The sequence below is a fragment of the Otolemur garnettii genome, unplaced genomic scaffold (assembly GCF_000181295.1).
Source record: "Otolemur garnettii isolate 467f Iridium unplaced genomic scaffold, OtoGar3 scaffold00297, whole genome shotgun sequence".
NCBI classification, from domain to species: domain Eukaryota; kingdom Metazoa; phylum Chordata; class Mammalia; order Primates; family Galagidae; genus Otolemur; species Otolemur garnettii.
In genome coordinates, this window is record NW_003852692.1 from 461,314 (window position 1) to 477,329 (window position 16,016).

Below are 16,016 nucleotides of genomic sequence, written 5' to 3' on the forward strand. Positions count from 1 at the left end.
TTTTTTTGGTTGCAGCCGTCATTGTTGTTTGGCGGCCTGGGCTGGATTCGAACCCGCCACCTTAGGTGTATGTGGCTGGCGCCTTAGCCACTTGAGCCACAGGTGCCGAGCTAAGAATATGCAACTTTTATTCTACTCTGAAAAACACTGCCTATTGGTCATGTTAGGAACTACTTCAATGTACTAAAATTTTTTTAAATAAATATGGTTTACAAATATAATACTAGAGATAAAAGACTTGAGTCTATACTCTATATAATCAAAAATCCTGCACTTGCGTAAGTATATAATTTTACTCTCAATTTGTGTCTTTGAATATGCATTATACTTCTCATATCTTAGTATTTTCTTTCTGATCAGTTCTAAGATATTTGATTCAACTTTCTGATGCTCTGTGGAAGATGAGAAAGTTGACCCATCTTAATCGTGGACTTACACACAGTTCATGAAGAAACAGATGATCTAACTATGGGCCTTTCACCTTCCAGAATCTCACAGGGGAGTCAGCCTGTGGCTTGGCACCTGTGATGGCAGCCACCGAGGGAAGTCACAGGCAAAAAGAGCCAAAGGCATGTCACAGACGGGCTGTGGCCGAGTCCCACAAAACCCAAACCTCACAGGAAGTGAGACCAATTGGTTAAAAAACAAAGCCATGGCCAGCAAAAGAAGGACAGAGTGGCCCCCAGGCAGAAAGGAAAAGTTCACAGAGTAAAGGGAAACGAGGAAAAGTCTGACAAATTAAGAAGCTTAGAAGAAACTGGAGAAAGTGACAACATGTTAGCTATTTAAGCATAGCAACTAGAAGAAAAACATATAAAATGTAAAATCTAGAAAGAATTCATACCCTCAGAAGAAAAAGTCAACCAAATTTACCAAAAAAGTCAAGGAATGTGGGTCGAGTTGGGTAATATGCATGTGGGCCAGCAGGGGGCGTCTCAACATCGTTTAAACACTTCTAATGTTTTCTTTGGAGGGTTTATGTTCCTTTGCCTTTTTTTTTTTCTGGGGGTAATCTCATCTAATACAATGTGTTTAATATTTTCAATATGTTTTTACTGGCAGATTTCATTCTGAATATTAAACTATCAGGAAGTTAAATGACCTGTGAGCTTTTGTATGTACGCCTTATTAGAGCCCTGTGTGAGCTATCGGGCTCATGAAGTGGTGTCTGGGTTTTAGTTTCCTGGCATCATTTTTCATTTTAAATTCCTGTGCGGCTTAAAAACACAACAGGCACACTTGGGCATTTTTCCTATGAATGTTAAGCAATCAAAAAGTGTTAAAAAAAAAAAAAAAACATGAACTGTGGCTTTTAAAGTGAACATTGCTGGAAATTGTGACTATATAACTACTAGTTTTCTAAATGCATTAATTACTATGACATGTATAAGCATTTAAAATAATCTCTGTAGGCTCATAATAAGCCTACCAAGCACATAAGTGGTTGTTTATCTTGCTGGGTTTGTTACAGCAGAATTTTACTGGGGCCATTAGGTAGCTCTGATTATATTACTACAAGTCTTTTTTTTTTCATTCAAGTCCTATTTAAATAATAAATCTAGTGACCAGTCTGGGTCAAGGCTTTGGGAAACTGATCTATGATAGAATTATTCTGATTTTCCTTACTTTCATTTCACCAAATTTCAAGAACTCCCTTACTTAATTCAGGGGGAAGTTTAGCTTGAGGATATGAGACAGTATTAAGGAGTAGCCTCACTGTGAGCACCTGTTTTTCAAATTATACTACCCATGACTGTTGAGGTGCAAATAAGAAGGAAAAAAGTGTCAAGAGAGCACAGTGAGGCCAGGCGAGGTGGCCCATGCCTTCAATCCCAGTGCTCTGGAAGAGGAAGACTGGTAGATTGATTGAGCTCAGGAGTTCCTGACTTGCTTGAGCAAAAACAGTGAGACTCCCCCTCTCTAAATCTAGCCAAGCATTGAAGCAGGTGCCTGTAGTCCCAACTGCTTCGGAGGCTGATGCAAGAGAATTGCTCGAGCCCAGGAGTTTGAGGTTGCTGTGAGTTATGACACCACAGGACACTACCCAGGGTGACAAAGAGAGTCAAAGTGTCTGTGTATAAAGGAAGAGACAGAGAGATAGGTGATTTAAGATGAAGGAAAAACACTCGTCCTGCTTAAACTAAACTTAGTTTATTTACTAAATGTCAAATAACATTTAAAGCATGGAAATGATTTACTCGTATATGTAATTTATTTAGCTGAAAAGGTAAGCACAGTCTCTGCAGGGAATGCTGTGTATGTTTATGCAGGATATCCGATTCATCTTTGTAGGTAACAAGTCAAATTCTAATGATTTTTCCATTCCCTCTACCTTTTTTTTCACTCTCATTCCCATTCTCCTCTGTAACTTGGGAGTCATTTCTGTCTCCTGTGGCACACACCACTTTCTGTACAGTGCTACTTCTCTCCATTGGAGATGGCTAGGAGTTTATGTCTGTGTCCAGCTTATACACCCTACCCCTGCTCCAGAAAGCAGTGAGTGGGCCAAGATGAGTTTGCTGAATGAACAAGTGAAACAAATATTTCAAAGATCAGTCTATTTGGAGAGTATTTTGAAGAGATTATCCTCGCCTAATAATCAGTGGCCTGAATTTTTCCTCTCCTGAAAAATCTCCTAACCTCAGTTTCCAGGTCTGAATGCATTAGACTTTGAAATAAAAGTTGCATGAAAGCAGAGACTTTGGCTGTCTTTTTCAGAACTGCATCCACCCTAACATATAATGGGCACTTCTCAGATTTGTAAAGATGGGTACAAGAAATCATTTCTCCAGTTGTAAGAACAGAACAGCTTTCAGTTAAGCAAAGAAGGAAAGCCCAATGCTCTAAAAATTGCCCCAAATTTACTTTATTGTTTAAATTATTGCATGAAATGCACTCTTCATATAAGAGAGAGTCTGTGTGAGTTATTAACTTTCATTACCTAAATTTAACTCAATGAGAGATTTCTTCTCTGTAGAAATACGAGGTTTGGAAATTTCGCTCTCGATTTTTCCTTAAGAGTTAAGGATCCCAACAGGGGACAATGTTAGAGATAAACAGAGACAAGAGCAACAATATGGTAGCTTTGAAAAAATATCATAAGCTTTAGATAAAAATATATATATCTACATCAGGGCTTACATTCAATAATACACAAAAAAATGAGCATCTCTGAGCGTGGTGTCTAAGCATCTGTGGTTTTAAAAATACATGATTGATTCTAATATGGAACCTGAGTTGAGAAGCACAGAAAAGCTTCTCACAACCTCCGTTTCCTCATTATTGGTACGGGGGGAAATAACTCCTACAGTGCTACGGTGTTGTAAAAAATCAGGGAAAATGTCTGCACACTGTTAAGATGGATACGCCCCTTCATTCTCTGCTGATAATTTAAAGATCAATTTTCAATAAGTTCGCACCTATTAATTCATCACAAACGGACAAGTAAAAATGATCCAAAAGAAGACAGGAAGGGTTTTTAACTTCCAAGTGGAGGGAGAAAGAAAAGATTCAGGCAGAGGACACAAGAGCGAGAGGGGAGGAGCAGAAGTTAAGTTTTCAGGTTGAGAGCCAACTGAGCTGCCCCACCCAGGGCCAGGCGTGGGGAGACCTACTGACAAACTGGGACATCCTCCCCCATCTGTCTCAGAACTTTGGGGACTGTGGGAATTCCAACCCCTGAGAACCTTCTAGACAGCTTTAAACTTCCTGAAACTTCGCCATCTTTAAACTACTCTTTGAAGAACAAGGGTTAGAGAACATGGAGAATTTAACATGTTACTTTAAATTGGAATAAAATAATGGAAGGAACTGAAATAAAAGATCCATCTTTATAGAAAGCAAGGCAGTGAGCAAGGTATAAAAGTTACACCTTTACCAAAAATCATAACTGAAATGTACACAGGAAAGTCGAATTACATCAGGTTAGGCTGAGTTGGTAATAGGATGATGTTTATTTACGCAGGTGATTTGCAAAAGTAGCTGCAGATCTGGAATAATGGAGAAAATATGAGGAAACAAGACTGACGTCATCATCAGCTTTGAAATGCCAAGAGAAGCCACTGAGTCGGCTCTTCCACTGCAGAGGAACCAGTAAGAACGGCATAAAAGGTGGACACGAGCTCGTAGACCTCAGACTCACACACAGCACCGTTTCTTTAAGTTAAAAAAATGTAACAAAGAGAATGAAGAGGGACATAAAAGATCAGATCTGGGGTGTGCACAAGTATTTGTCAACAGTTTCTGCACAGACAGAACGTTTTCTGCTGCCCAGGGAGATCACAGACAAATTGCAAACAGGGAACAATGACAACTAGCCATCGTCTGACACGACTGAGTAGCCAGGTGCACAGAGGAAGCAATCCCTTTATTATTCCTGTGATGAGGCAGAACGGCTGCGTGAGAATCCCTGCGATTTTCACTGAGGGAAAAACTACCCAATAATTAGTGCAAGGTTATTCTATTTTTAGAAAGATTTTCACAATGATTATTATTTATAGAAATATAGAATTTTTAATGAAAGGAAGACAGCCAGGCTTAACACTTTCCACATAGTGCCCTCCATAAACATCTGTAGAACGAATGTAGATACTGTAGAGATGGTGTAAGAGTTTGGGAGCCTCGGCTTGGCACCTGTAGCTCAGCAGCTAGGGCGCCAACCACATACACCAGAGCTGGCGGGTTCGAATCCAGCCCGGGCCCGCCAAACAACAGTGACAGCTACAACCAAACAATGATTTAAAAAAAAAAAAAATAGCTGGGCATTGTGGCGGGCGCCTGTAGTCCCAGCTACTTGGGAGGCTGAGGCAAGAGAATGGCTTAAGCCCAAGAGTTAGAGGTTGCTGTGAGCTGTGATGCCACGGCACTGTACCTAGGGCGACATGGTGAGACTCTGTCTCAAAAAAAAAAAATAAGAGTTGGGAGCCTCACCTCCACCTCCACCCCTCAGGGCGACCCAGGCAGCTCACCTCACCTTTCTGGTTTTTGTCAGTTCATCTATAAGGATACAAATTCTGCTGGGACATATCTAATTTTTTCCCAACTTAAAAAAAGTCCTCTGGCTGGGCACAGTGGCTCCAGCCTATTGTCCCAGCTGCAAGGAAGGCTGGGGCAGGAGGATCACTTGAGCCCAGGAGTTTGAGGTTGAGGTTGCTTATGAACTATGACACCCCAGAACTCTACCCGGGGCAAAGGGTGAGACTCTCCAAAAACAAACAAACAAAAAAAAAAGACAAAGGAAAAAAGTCCTTTGGTTTCAGATACCATTCCTAAGGAAATACCAAACCACACATAAATCTTTCATTCTAAGCCTTATTTCCCTTAAACAACATCAGACTATAAATAGCGATGCCTTCTGAAAAACAAAAATGCGTCCCCTCCTTTCTTTTTTTAAACATTTGAAGCAAAGAAAGTTTATCAAGAAAGTTTCCATTTAGCCCTCTTCAACTTCCAGACTTTAAAACAGGGTAGTAGAAGGGTCTTCTGTTTCCTGATCATTGTTTTTTACTTATACTTATTTTCAGTGTAAAAATTTAGAAATCTATGAAATATTAAAATTGCTTTTATAACTAACCTGCCAAAGTACACATTATCCTTCCTCATAATGAAAGGGTAAAAGAATTTTTAGTTGGATTTTAGCTAAAAATCATAGCAAGTATTTAAATATACATTTTCTAAGTCTTATCTATAATAAGGATAAAAAGATAAGTATTATCAGAAAACATCTTTTCCCATTGCTTTTGCCTTGTGGGAATCCTTCCCATCTAATGTCCCTGTAAGTCACATGTTCTGCTCCATTTAACATGAGCACGGTCACTTTGTATCTCAAAGTAAAATGTGAAAAATCTGAACTAGCATCAGTCTAGCATGGAGATTAAGATTTATGTGGTATGTACACCTAGCTAAAAATATTTCCTTTATTTGCATCTCTTAGGCTATTGAACATATCTAATGGTACAACACTAAAAGATATCTACAGTAACCCCAGCTGAGTGTCCCCAATTTTTTATTTCTGCCTTTGATTCTCAGGCTAAGTGACTATTCATGAATATTAAATAGAAGAACTCACACTCAAGGTGCCAAAAATCAAAACATGCCAATCATTTGAGGAAAAAGAGAAGGCAAATGATTTCTCTTCATCTTTAGAAATGTTTCAACATTAACATTTTCAGTGCAGCACTCGAGGGTCAGCAGAAGTACATTTTAATTACCTTAAAACTCTCCTATGGTAAACGTAAACGACACAAGATCAGACTCTAACAGCATTCAGTTCAGATGGAGGAGCAGGCAGAGAGAATCCACATGTGCAAACCCCAAACCTCGATAAACAAGCAAACCAAAAACCCAAGCAAAAGGCGGGGACAGAGAGGATTATAAAGTCCTCCCCAAATAAATTCAGAACATTCAAGATCATTAAACCGTATTGGACCAACTGCTGGAGAACAATCCACATGCACTTTTCTGGACTTCGTGTTCCAGGCTTACTCTTTATTTCTTACATCAAGCATGCAGACAAATAGACTCTGTCTTCAGCTGCACAGAACAGAAAGTTCAGTATTCTCACTGGCTTCTTAAGGAGAACATCAGAGAATAGGTACAAAGTCACCTACCATTGTCACTGTCCCCTTCAGATGGAACACTGTAGCTAGAGCTGTCCCATGTCTGTGCCTGTGTAAGTGTGTTGAAGGAGATAGGAGGAAGAATGAGGGCTGGGTCTGCAGGGGAGCCAGAGAGCCAGTCCGCGTACAGTTGCACAAGGACCAGGAAAAACCAAAGGGGCAGCAGCATTTCACACATGGCATAGGGTTTGTATGGAAATGAAGAGTGGGTTTCATTTATACAGGGTTTAATTTCAAACGTACAATATAGGAGAAGAATGAAAGATGGCGCATGGAATAAAAAGAATGATAAAAACCGAGTGTTAGTACTCATCGACATACACTTTGCATGCAGTTAATATCGTTAATCTTAACAGTTCTGTAAGCCCACAGTCTTAGAGTATTAATGAATAGGTCAGCAGAAAGAGAGAGTCCCCACAGGTTAAGTAGACAATAGTCAAAGCTCCCAGATACCTCTCTCAGAGACTTTCTAAATACTAACAATCTTAGCGAATAGGATTCACACAAAATAGGGTCACATAGGACAAAGCTGAGTATGTATAAATATATCTGTTATTTAGAAATAAAACTATTATAGCATCATTCTTGACTGTTAGTGCTTTCTTTTCCCCAAGGCAATGTACAATTTCTTTTTAGGTCTGCAGTCATGCATTCCAGCCAACTATTTCCTCAATCCTTGCTATAGACATAACTTTCTTTTTTTTTTTTTTTTTTTTTTTTTTGAGACAGAGCCTCAAGCTGTCCCCCTGGGTAGAGTGCCGTGGCATTACAGCTCACAGCAACCTCCAACTCCTGGGCTCAAGCGAGTCTCCTGCCTCCGCCTCCCAAGTAGCTGGGACCACAGGCGCCCGCCACAATGCCCAGCTATTTTTTGGTTGCAGCCATCATTGTTGTTTTGGCGGGTCCGGGCTGGGGATTCGAACCCGCCACCTTAGGTGTACGTGGCTGGCGCCTTAGCCGGTTGAGCTATAGGCACCGAGCCGACATAACTTTCAATGTTGTTTTCACCGTTGTTCAGTAAAAACCAAACAAAAAACCCAATTTGGGAGACACTGGTAGAGTCTATCCAGCAATGAACCCAACTAAGCAATAGATATCAGTCAATTTTAATAAATTCTAGGTCAGTCATTTATGAAACAGCATCTGTTATTTTTACAGTACATAGACATATGACAATTCCACATTTAGGAAATAGCTCCACAATTTTTTATTCTATCATAAGGCAGATCCAGTAAGATAAATGGACATGGTTCGAGGAATGAATACTTTGGTCTGTGCAGTTGTCTTTTCTTTGCAGGAAAAAGACAGAAAAAGAAAAAAAAACATTGATTTTAAAGAAAATTGTCAGCCTACTTTAAGAATCTAAGTTATTCCTGCTTGCTAATTTGGGCGGTCTGGTTTGTTGATAACAGAAATCGCATAGATCCACATACTTAATTTTAAAGTAAAAATTGGCTTTCAGCATTCTAACGCAACTCCGTCAAAAATCTATCTTTTAAAATCATATGATCTCCAATTGAGATACCCGTGTATACTATTTTCCTGAAAATGTGAAAAACAGATACTATACAATTTAAAAATCACTAAATCAAATAGACAAAAAATTCCAACAAATAATGCTAGTTTTAGGAATTTCCAACATGCCACATGATGTTCCTGAAGATAAATCAGTATTATTTACAGCAACCAAATTCCACGGAGCTTTCAACAGCTAGAACGATTTCCACATTGGTGAGTCAGCATTATAGAAAAGGCTGGAAAGCTTGAAAAGAAAACGATTTTTGTTTTCTACTATTGAAAATCCATACTCCATTTATATTTCACCATTACAAAGAATGTGAAATGATTTCACAGTGCCAGAACAATGCAAACCTTAACTTTGATAAGTTGAGTTTAGACTCCATAAAAGGAATAAAAAAGTCACTGACATGACTGTATGACTCGATTGCAAGCTGAGCATTCAAAAGACTATTCTTCTTTGGAGACCCATTTGCCTTTTGATCTTTTCAGTTATGAAATATTTTAACATCGTGCAAAACTTCCTACAAGGATGAGGAGAAAGTCTGCAGCCCAGTATGAGGTCCTCAGGATATAGAGATAAGTCTATATACTTATCTGGGGGGTGGGAGTCACCACTGCAGGCAGAGATGAGCTATGCCCAGACTCACCTCCATTCCTCCCAGAACACACCTGGGACCACAGAACAGAAACCCAGCTCGGGGCCCTCAGCCCACATCTGGTCATGCATGCATATTTCCAAACACAAAGAGGTCAGCCATTTGAGTCTAACTTCGTGTCTGATTTGGCTCTCCATAAAACACCCACTAACTCTTGTCACACCAAATGGCTTTTGTCCTACAGCCCATTCAAACTGCCGGGAAACCAGTAGACTGGCCATATGCTACCTGTCAATCAACCAGCTCCAAGAATGAAAAAAAAGTTTGCTTTCCTGAAGAATCACCCTTTGTTTGTTTTCTCCTACAGGCACCCTCTTTCAAAATATACATCTGTATTATTTTTACTGTTGTCAAAATGCCTTACTGGAAAGCCTGAGACCATGTGAGTTCTTTACCAGCTTTTGCTTAAAAGAGTCTGAAACCTTTATTAGCATTTGCTTAAAAGCATTAGTCGTGAGTGTAGGCTAAACAGTCAAAAATATTAAAGCAATGACCTAAAAGAAGAAAGACAGCAAGAGAACTTTAAAAAAATGAGGAAATCAGAAGAACCAGATTTTTTTGGTACAGAATCCTTCTTTTTAAAAGCAACAGACATTCTATGGATTGCTTTCACTTACTTTTATAAATAAACCAGTAACATTTAAATGTAGTAAATAACGTTTTCCCCAAATACCTTTTTAATGACTCCTGAACACTCATACGATCACCCTGGTATGTGAGTAAATCATAGACCCACCAGGCTCAGAAAGCAATGTGGATGTCTTAGAAAGGAGACTCTCCCGGAGGCAGGAGGCTGCCCTTTCACTCAGCAGAGCACCAGGAGACACTGGGGCAAAAGGGCAGCTATTTTTATCTTCCTTGTGCAAAAATATTCAATAGTGTATTTTTTTCCCATTTATAGGCTCCCACCATCTCTCTTTCTTTTGCTCTGATTCCAAAGAAAATAAGATATCCATTACTGATAGCATGGACTCAGCTGATTTACTGGAGACAGAGCTCCAAACCCTCCCCGGCTTCAGTTCTGATGCCAGGATTTCAACTCCACAAAATTGACAAGGATGTTCACATTGATAATTCAGACATTGAAAAGGCTCAAGAGAAACCACTGAGTTATTTCATGTAAGAATGGGCCAACGCTTTACTTTACCTGATCGAGGCTTCAGGCCAAAAGGAGCCGTGCTGTTTGTGGTTGGAGAGACTGCAGGGGAGTTCTCTCTGATCTGTGGTGTCAGAAGGAAAGGAAATTAGGAGGGGGAAACCTGAAGCAAAACTATGTGTGCTTTTCTATGTTTAAAGATTATAATAAAACCACCATCATTTTGCATTTGGTGCCTTAGTACTGGCTAAAAAAAAAACTTTGCAAATATTTTAAATGGCATCATCAACAGAATACTGTCTTGGGGTGACCCATTCAATTTTTTATTAAATGGATCACCCCCAAATATTTCATTCTAAAAATATTTTATAATCATATGAAACTGGCGATCCTCCTGTAGCCCAGTTGTGTGCATAAGCTCACACACGCACACCCCTTTATTAAAAAGATCTGATGAAAACTCTCATAACTCAGAGGATGAGGTGAGGAAACAGATAACACTGAACAGATGTCTCAACAACAGAGAAACCATACGCTGACTCTCACGGCATTCTAAATTTTGCCTATTTGAGCAATTTTCACTCTGTTTTCTTGTAAAGATGTTTCCATGTTTGGTTTAAAAAATACATCTTATAAAAATTAATCTTTAATTCTGAATAGGGTCAGGCAAGGCTATGGTAGGTATTGAGAGAGAGATGGATTCCCCGAGAGCCTCCTTGATGAACTCATTCATCACAACAGTCTTCGATTATCTATTTCTGCAAAAGATATTCCAATTCAGTCTTCGTGAAAGACCTCACCTTACGTTAATCTTCAGGAAACTTACCTCATTTGGAGAATACTGGCTCCCATTGCTCTGTAACATTAGATCATTTTGCACCTTTAAAGGGGGGGGGGGAAAACTACTGTTAACGTTCGATTACACCAGTGTTGTTCAACCTTTTTTTATCTCACAGCACACTTGAACCCATAGTTAAACTTCTGCATCACACTTAAAGTATGTTGATCAAAAAAAGAGTAAAAAATAGAATATACTTACTGTGCTTTCACCTTCTTTCAAAAATAATTTAATTAATGATCTTTAAAAATGTTTGCAGCACACCTAAGATCCCCTGACAGCCCACCGATGAGCCGTGGCATACTGGCTGAAAATCACTGTATCAGACAATGAAACAGGTGAGGCAGAAACTCCATCTAACTTCTGTCCCATCTCTGCCCCACAAGCGCACCATGAATATATGTTACTGTGCTAAGTAGCTAAGTAGGCTTACTGACATTTTCTGAAAATGTGTAGCTGTATTCATAGAAAAAATACAACTGAAGTATTACTCAAACTAAGATAAAAGATTTCCCAGAGCAAAGAGTTCACTTGAAAGTATCTGCAGACATCAGCTTACCTTTCTAGGTTACCAAGCAGCCTGTCGGCTCCCACCCTCATTTTAATTATGGGTTTTTAGAAATGACATGAGGCAGTTGTTCCCAACTGCAGTGTGCTGCAGAACTGCATTGGGAGTTTTGTTTTGTTTTTGCAGTTTTTGGCCCGGGCTGGGTTTGAACCCACCACCTCCGGCATAGGGGGCTGGCGCCCTACTCCTGGAGCCACAGTGGGAGTTTTTAATAAATACACATACATGTCTCAACTCCAAATTGCCTGGGCAAATTGCATATTGTCAGTTCAACATCAATTTGCTTTGGAAACTTACTAATAATTTTTCTTTTCTTTTCTTTCTTTTTTTTTTTTTTGTTTGTTTATGACAGAGTCTCACTCTGTCACCCTGGGTAGAGTGCTGGGGCGTCATAGTTCAAAACAACCTCCAACTCCTGGGCTCAAGCAATCCTCTAGCCTTAGCCTCCAGACTAGCTGGAGGCATCCACCACTATGTCTGGCTAGTTCTTCTATTTTTAGTAGAGACAGGGTGTCACTCTTGCTCAGGCTGGTCTCTAACTCTTGAACTCAAACAATCCACCTGCCTCAGCTTCCCAGAGTGCTGGGATAATAAGTATGAGCCACCACTCCTGGCCTAAGAGAATTTTGTTACAGTAAAGCATGCAGAATCCATAATTGGCCACAGAGGATGGGCAAGATGAAATCCTGGTTTCCAGCAAGAAGACTGGGTGGGAGGTGGCACCACTCAAAACCACAGAGAATATAGGAGGAGTTCAAGCGGAAGTTGACAGCTTCAGTTCAGCTATGCAGAGAATGAGAAACTTAGGGACATGGAGATGAAATGTGAATACTGGGAAGTGGGGAGGGATTTGGGGCAAGAACTACAGAATTGGAATTCATCATTGTCAATGGGTGCCTGGTGCTGACCACATGGTCCCTGTTGATAACTCAGAGAATGAGGAATGGTTGAGAACAGTTGCTGATGGTCAAATCCTAAAAAACCAGCATGAAAGGGACACAGAGAAACAACAGACACCCCACGGACACACTCTAGTTCATCGTATCCAGGTCTGCCTTCTTTATCTGGCCATAAAGAACCCCACTAATCCACTCGCATAAAAAATTGGGCAATAGCTAATATAAAGGTCCTTGCACCCATCACCAAATTGGTGTAAATTTAAGATGCCTCTTCCTAGTCATCATTGAGGAATGCTGTTAGAAAATATTCCTGACTTTGACACAAATCTAAGGGAAAACATATTTTTAGAATAAAATATCATTAATATCCCTATCCAATTAAATGGCTTTCTTAGAACCGCTCCCGAGTCACTTCAGGGTTGATTCTTTCTAGAAGCAAGCCCTCCCTCTAGTTTTTGCTGTCATCCCCAGACACCCTCCTTATTATTCACATCTGAGCGAGCAAGTCGCAATTCTTCCTGGCGGGATGCTGGCACTACCCACACACGGTGTATGTTTAAAGTCAGATACTTGTGTGCTACTCATTACAAACCGCACCAGAATCCCGGCCTCACTTTCCTGTGCTGACTGCCCACAGTCATGCTGTCTTGACCCAACGGTCTCCTGGTACAAGGTCTACATCCCAAACTGCCAAACAGTCTAAGTTAACTTCCCTCTCCTTAAACAAACTCTCTCTCCATCCCCAGCCTCCCCAGGCACCTAAAACAGACACAGGATTGCAGATCAGATCATATTCTTCTCTCAACGTTTTCAAGATCTAAGTCTTCTTTCCTCCACAATTTAAAAAAACTCCTTAAATTAAGAAAATCTCATAGCCTTCATACTCTAGTCCTCTACACCAAAAACAAGGCTGACTTCAGCATAGTACTCAGCAAATACCAGCTAACTGATGCAGGATTATGCTGAGAGAGTATAAAAATAACCAAATCAGAAATGAGGATCATCTTTAAGGTCTGCGTCATCCACAGCACTGGCCGCTCTCTTTTCTTTTCCGTCTCCTTGTGACTTCCTTCTTCTACCAGGCACAGCTATTCCCCGATCACCTTTTTAAAATCATAGAGATCTGTCTGTCAAGGACAGAGCATTGCCCCAGAGAAGGAAGATAAAGAGTAAAAATTCCTTACACCAAAGAGACTCTCATTCAACCAAAAATGAAAAAAATTAAAAAATCTTATGTTCTATTAAAATAACACAAAACATTGTAAGGCAGGCGGAGATTGAGCAGAGCTATCTTTTTTTCTAGAGGGTCTGTGTCTTCCTGGTACTCCTGAAATCATGGACACAGGTGTGTGCCTTTTCAAATCCTACTAAAGTAAAAGTTCAAGAACATTTCAAAGCAGCGTGCTTAAATAAAGGTGCCACGGTAGGTTGGACTTGGTACATCTTGTGTATACAGCATAGTAATGTAAAGTGCTGGATTAGAGCAGAAAATATTCACTTAGGAGGAACGTGTGCAGTAGCAGGTGGCTGGGAGGACCTCGCAGCGATGAGCACTGGGCTTCGTGTAGAGCTGCAACTTGACACCAACTGGTTTAATGGCAGATTGGCCGAGGGAACAGACTCAATGTTAGAAGCAAGCGAGGCTGGCCTAACTGACCAAATGATTGATATATTGAGGGGAAATCAAATTTCCTACTGTAGGAGGGCACTGGGCTTTTCCCCCACATAATACAATGATGGTAAGCATGGTTCTGCTTCAGGAAAACCCCATGAAGCTTTAGAAGCAAGCAGAAAAGTGTCAGATGAGGCCGAGTTTAGACAAGCCCAGGAAGTACATTTAGAAGAACAAAAGATACGGTTTATCTAAATGATGGAGCTCTCAGTTAAGAGCCAAAGGTTTGTACATCAGATGAGCAGGACACTGAAATTCTGCCTCCCAAAGCCCATTCCTTCCTTCTTTCCTCTCTTTCATAAACCTCACTAACTACTCACTGTGATGAGGTACGTGTCCTGAGTCAGGTCCCCCTGTGAGTGAAATTGCTAAGTGTTTGTGCTATAAGATGGAGAAAAACTAGCAACAGGTGAAATAAAGAGATCAATCACTCAATAAAAATCTACTCAGAAAATCTAGAATTAACTTGGAAGACACACTTCACCTTTGCTGATGGGGAAAGGAAGTTCTACATTAAAACACTGTTGGCAAGACATTTTAAACATTCTCTGTGAAACCACCAAAATGCTTAATATCAGTAGCAAGTCTCAAGAACCACTGAAATTGGCTAGTAAATCACTGCATCAACAAAAAAACATTCAATGTATTGCTATTAGATTAAAAGATGAGATGAAAACTAGACCCAGACAAGCCCATGAACTGGGCTCAGTCTATATTTAATATATACCCAGCCACATTCCTAGAATCATTGCTCATGTACACACAAGTATCATGGCTTCTCTTTTGCCAAGATCTGCTCTTAACTAAGTTTTGATGCAGGCCAGGTGCCATGGCTCACATCTATAATCCTAGCACTCTGGGAAGCCAAGGCAGATAGATGGTGGATTGCTTGAGCTCAGGGGTTTGAGACCAGCCTGAGCAATAGTGAGACCCCCGTCTCTACTAAAAATACAGAAACTGAGGCAAGACAATCACTTGAGCCCAAGAGCTTGAGGTTTCTGTGAGCCAAGGCATCCTACTCAGGGTGCCAGAGTGAGACTCTGTCTCAAAAAAAAAAAAAAAAGATTTGATGCAACCCAAAGCCACTATGATTTTTAGGCATGACAAGACTTAGTATGACCAGTAGTCTATGGCATGGAGAGGCAGTACGTTGTGGTGGAAAAGCAGGGTCCAGCCTTTTACTATGCAAGTGACTCGGCCAATCACCTGACCTCCTCGACCTCCATGTTCTACACCTGTGAACTGGGCACGGCAACTCCTATCTTTCAATACAATGCCTTGTCTGGAAAGCAAACTAAGTGTCAGCCCCTTGTTTTTTCACTGCTACTTCCTTAGTGTCCACAGAGGTACCTGACACATAGCCGACAATAAATGAATATTTGCTAAAGAAATGAAATAATGATAACACAAAATATGAAGCACAGGGCGTGGCATGCAGCAAGGCCTGTTTTTGTTTTAAAAAAATCAGTAATCTATAAACTTTAATAGGAGACAAAATTATTGGAACAACTATTCAATTGTATATCACAGAGGCCACAGAGTTAGCTTTTTTCTAGAAGTTTTATGTCTGCCCAGTACTCCGATACTTCTAGAGTCAAAACTGGGTCTGCAGCCAGATACTAAGAAGGTCTTGAGCTATCTCTTTACAGACTGCTTATTAGTTACAAGAAAAAAAAATAGTAATTATATCATGGAGAGATGGGGTTAGACCTTGATTGAGTGATCAAATTTACATCACCAGTGAGGGACTGATGGACACAGTGTCCCCCACAGATGTGACACCCTAAGAAAAACACAACGTTGCCTATACAGTATCCCAAGTAAGAATGAAGAACCACAAGCTCATCAGGAAGAAACATCAGACAAACATGAAATCAGGAGCATCCCATTAAAGACAGGGAGGCGTATGTTCTTTAAAATTGTGTGATCATAAAAACGAAAGAAAGGTAATGGAAATGTTCCGGAATAAAGAACGCCATAGACACCTGACAACTAAATGTAATACCTGCCACTAAAATGGATGTTACACCTAAAGAAAAGAAATGCTGGCTCGGCGCCTATAGCTCAACCAGCTAGGGCGCCAGCCACGTACACCTAGGGTGGCGGGTTCGAATCCCCAGCCCGGACCCGCCAAACAACAATGACGGCT

The 16,016-nt window shown here is 40.4% G+C and overlaps 1 protein-coding gene across 2 annotated transcripts in view; it reads right to left on the reverse strand.

Annotated features, from left to right (window-relative positions):
- Nucleotides 1-16,016, reverse strand: part of LRCH1 (leucine rich repeats and calponin homology domain containing 1) — a 201,422-nt gene that overhangs the window by 32,541 nt on the left and 152,865 nt on the right. For both annotated transcript variants that reach the window (XM_003803360.3, XM_023508955.1), the window contains exons 14-15: nt 10,717-10,770; nt 9,942-10,014 (exon numbers count right to left, since the gene is read on the reverse strand). In XM_003803360.3, the coding sequence (XP_003803408.1) occupies nt 9,942-10,014; nt 10,717-10,770 (127 nt within the window). The remainder of the gene's footprint in view (nt 1-9,941; nt 10,015-10,716; nt 10,771-16,016) is intronic.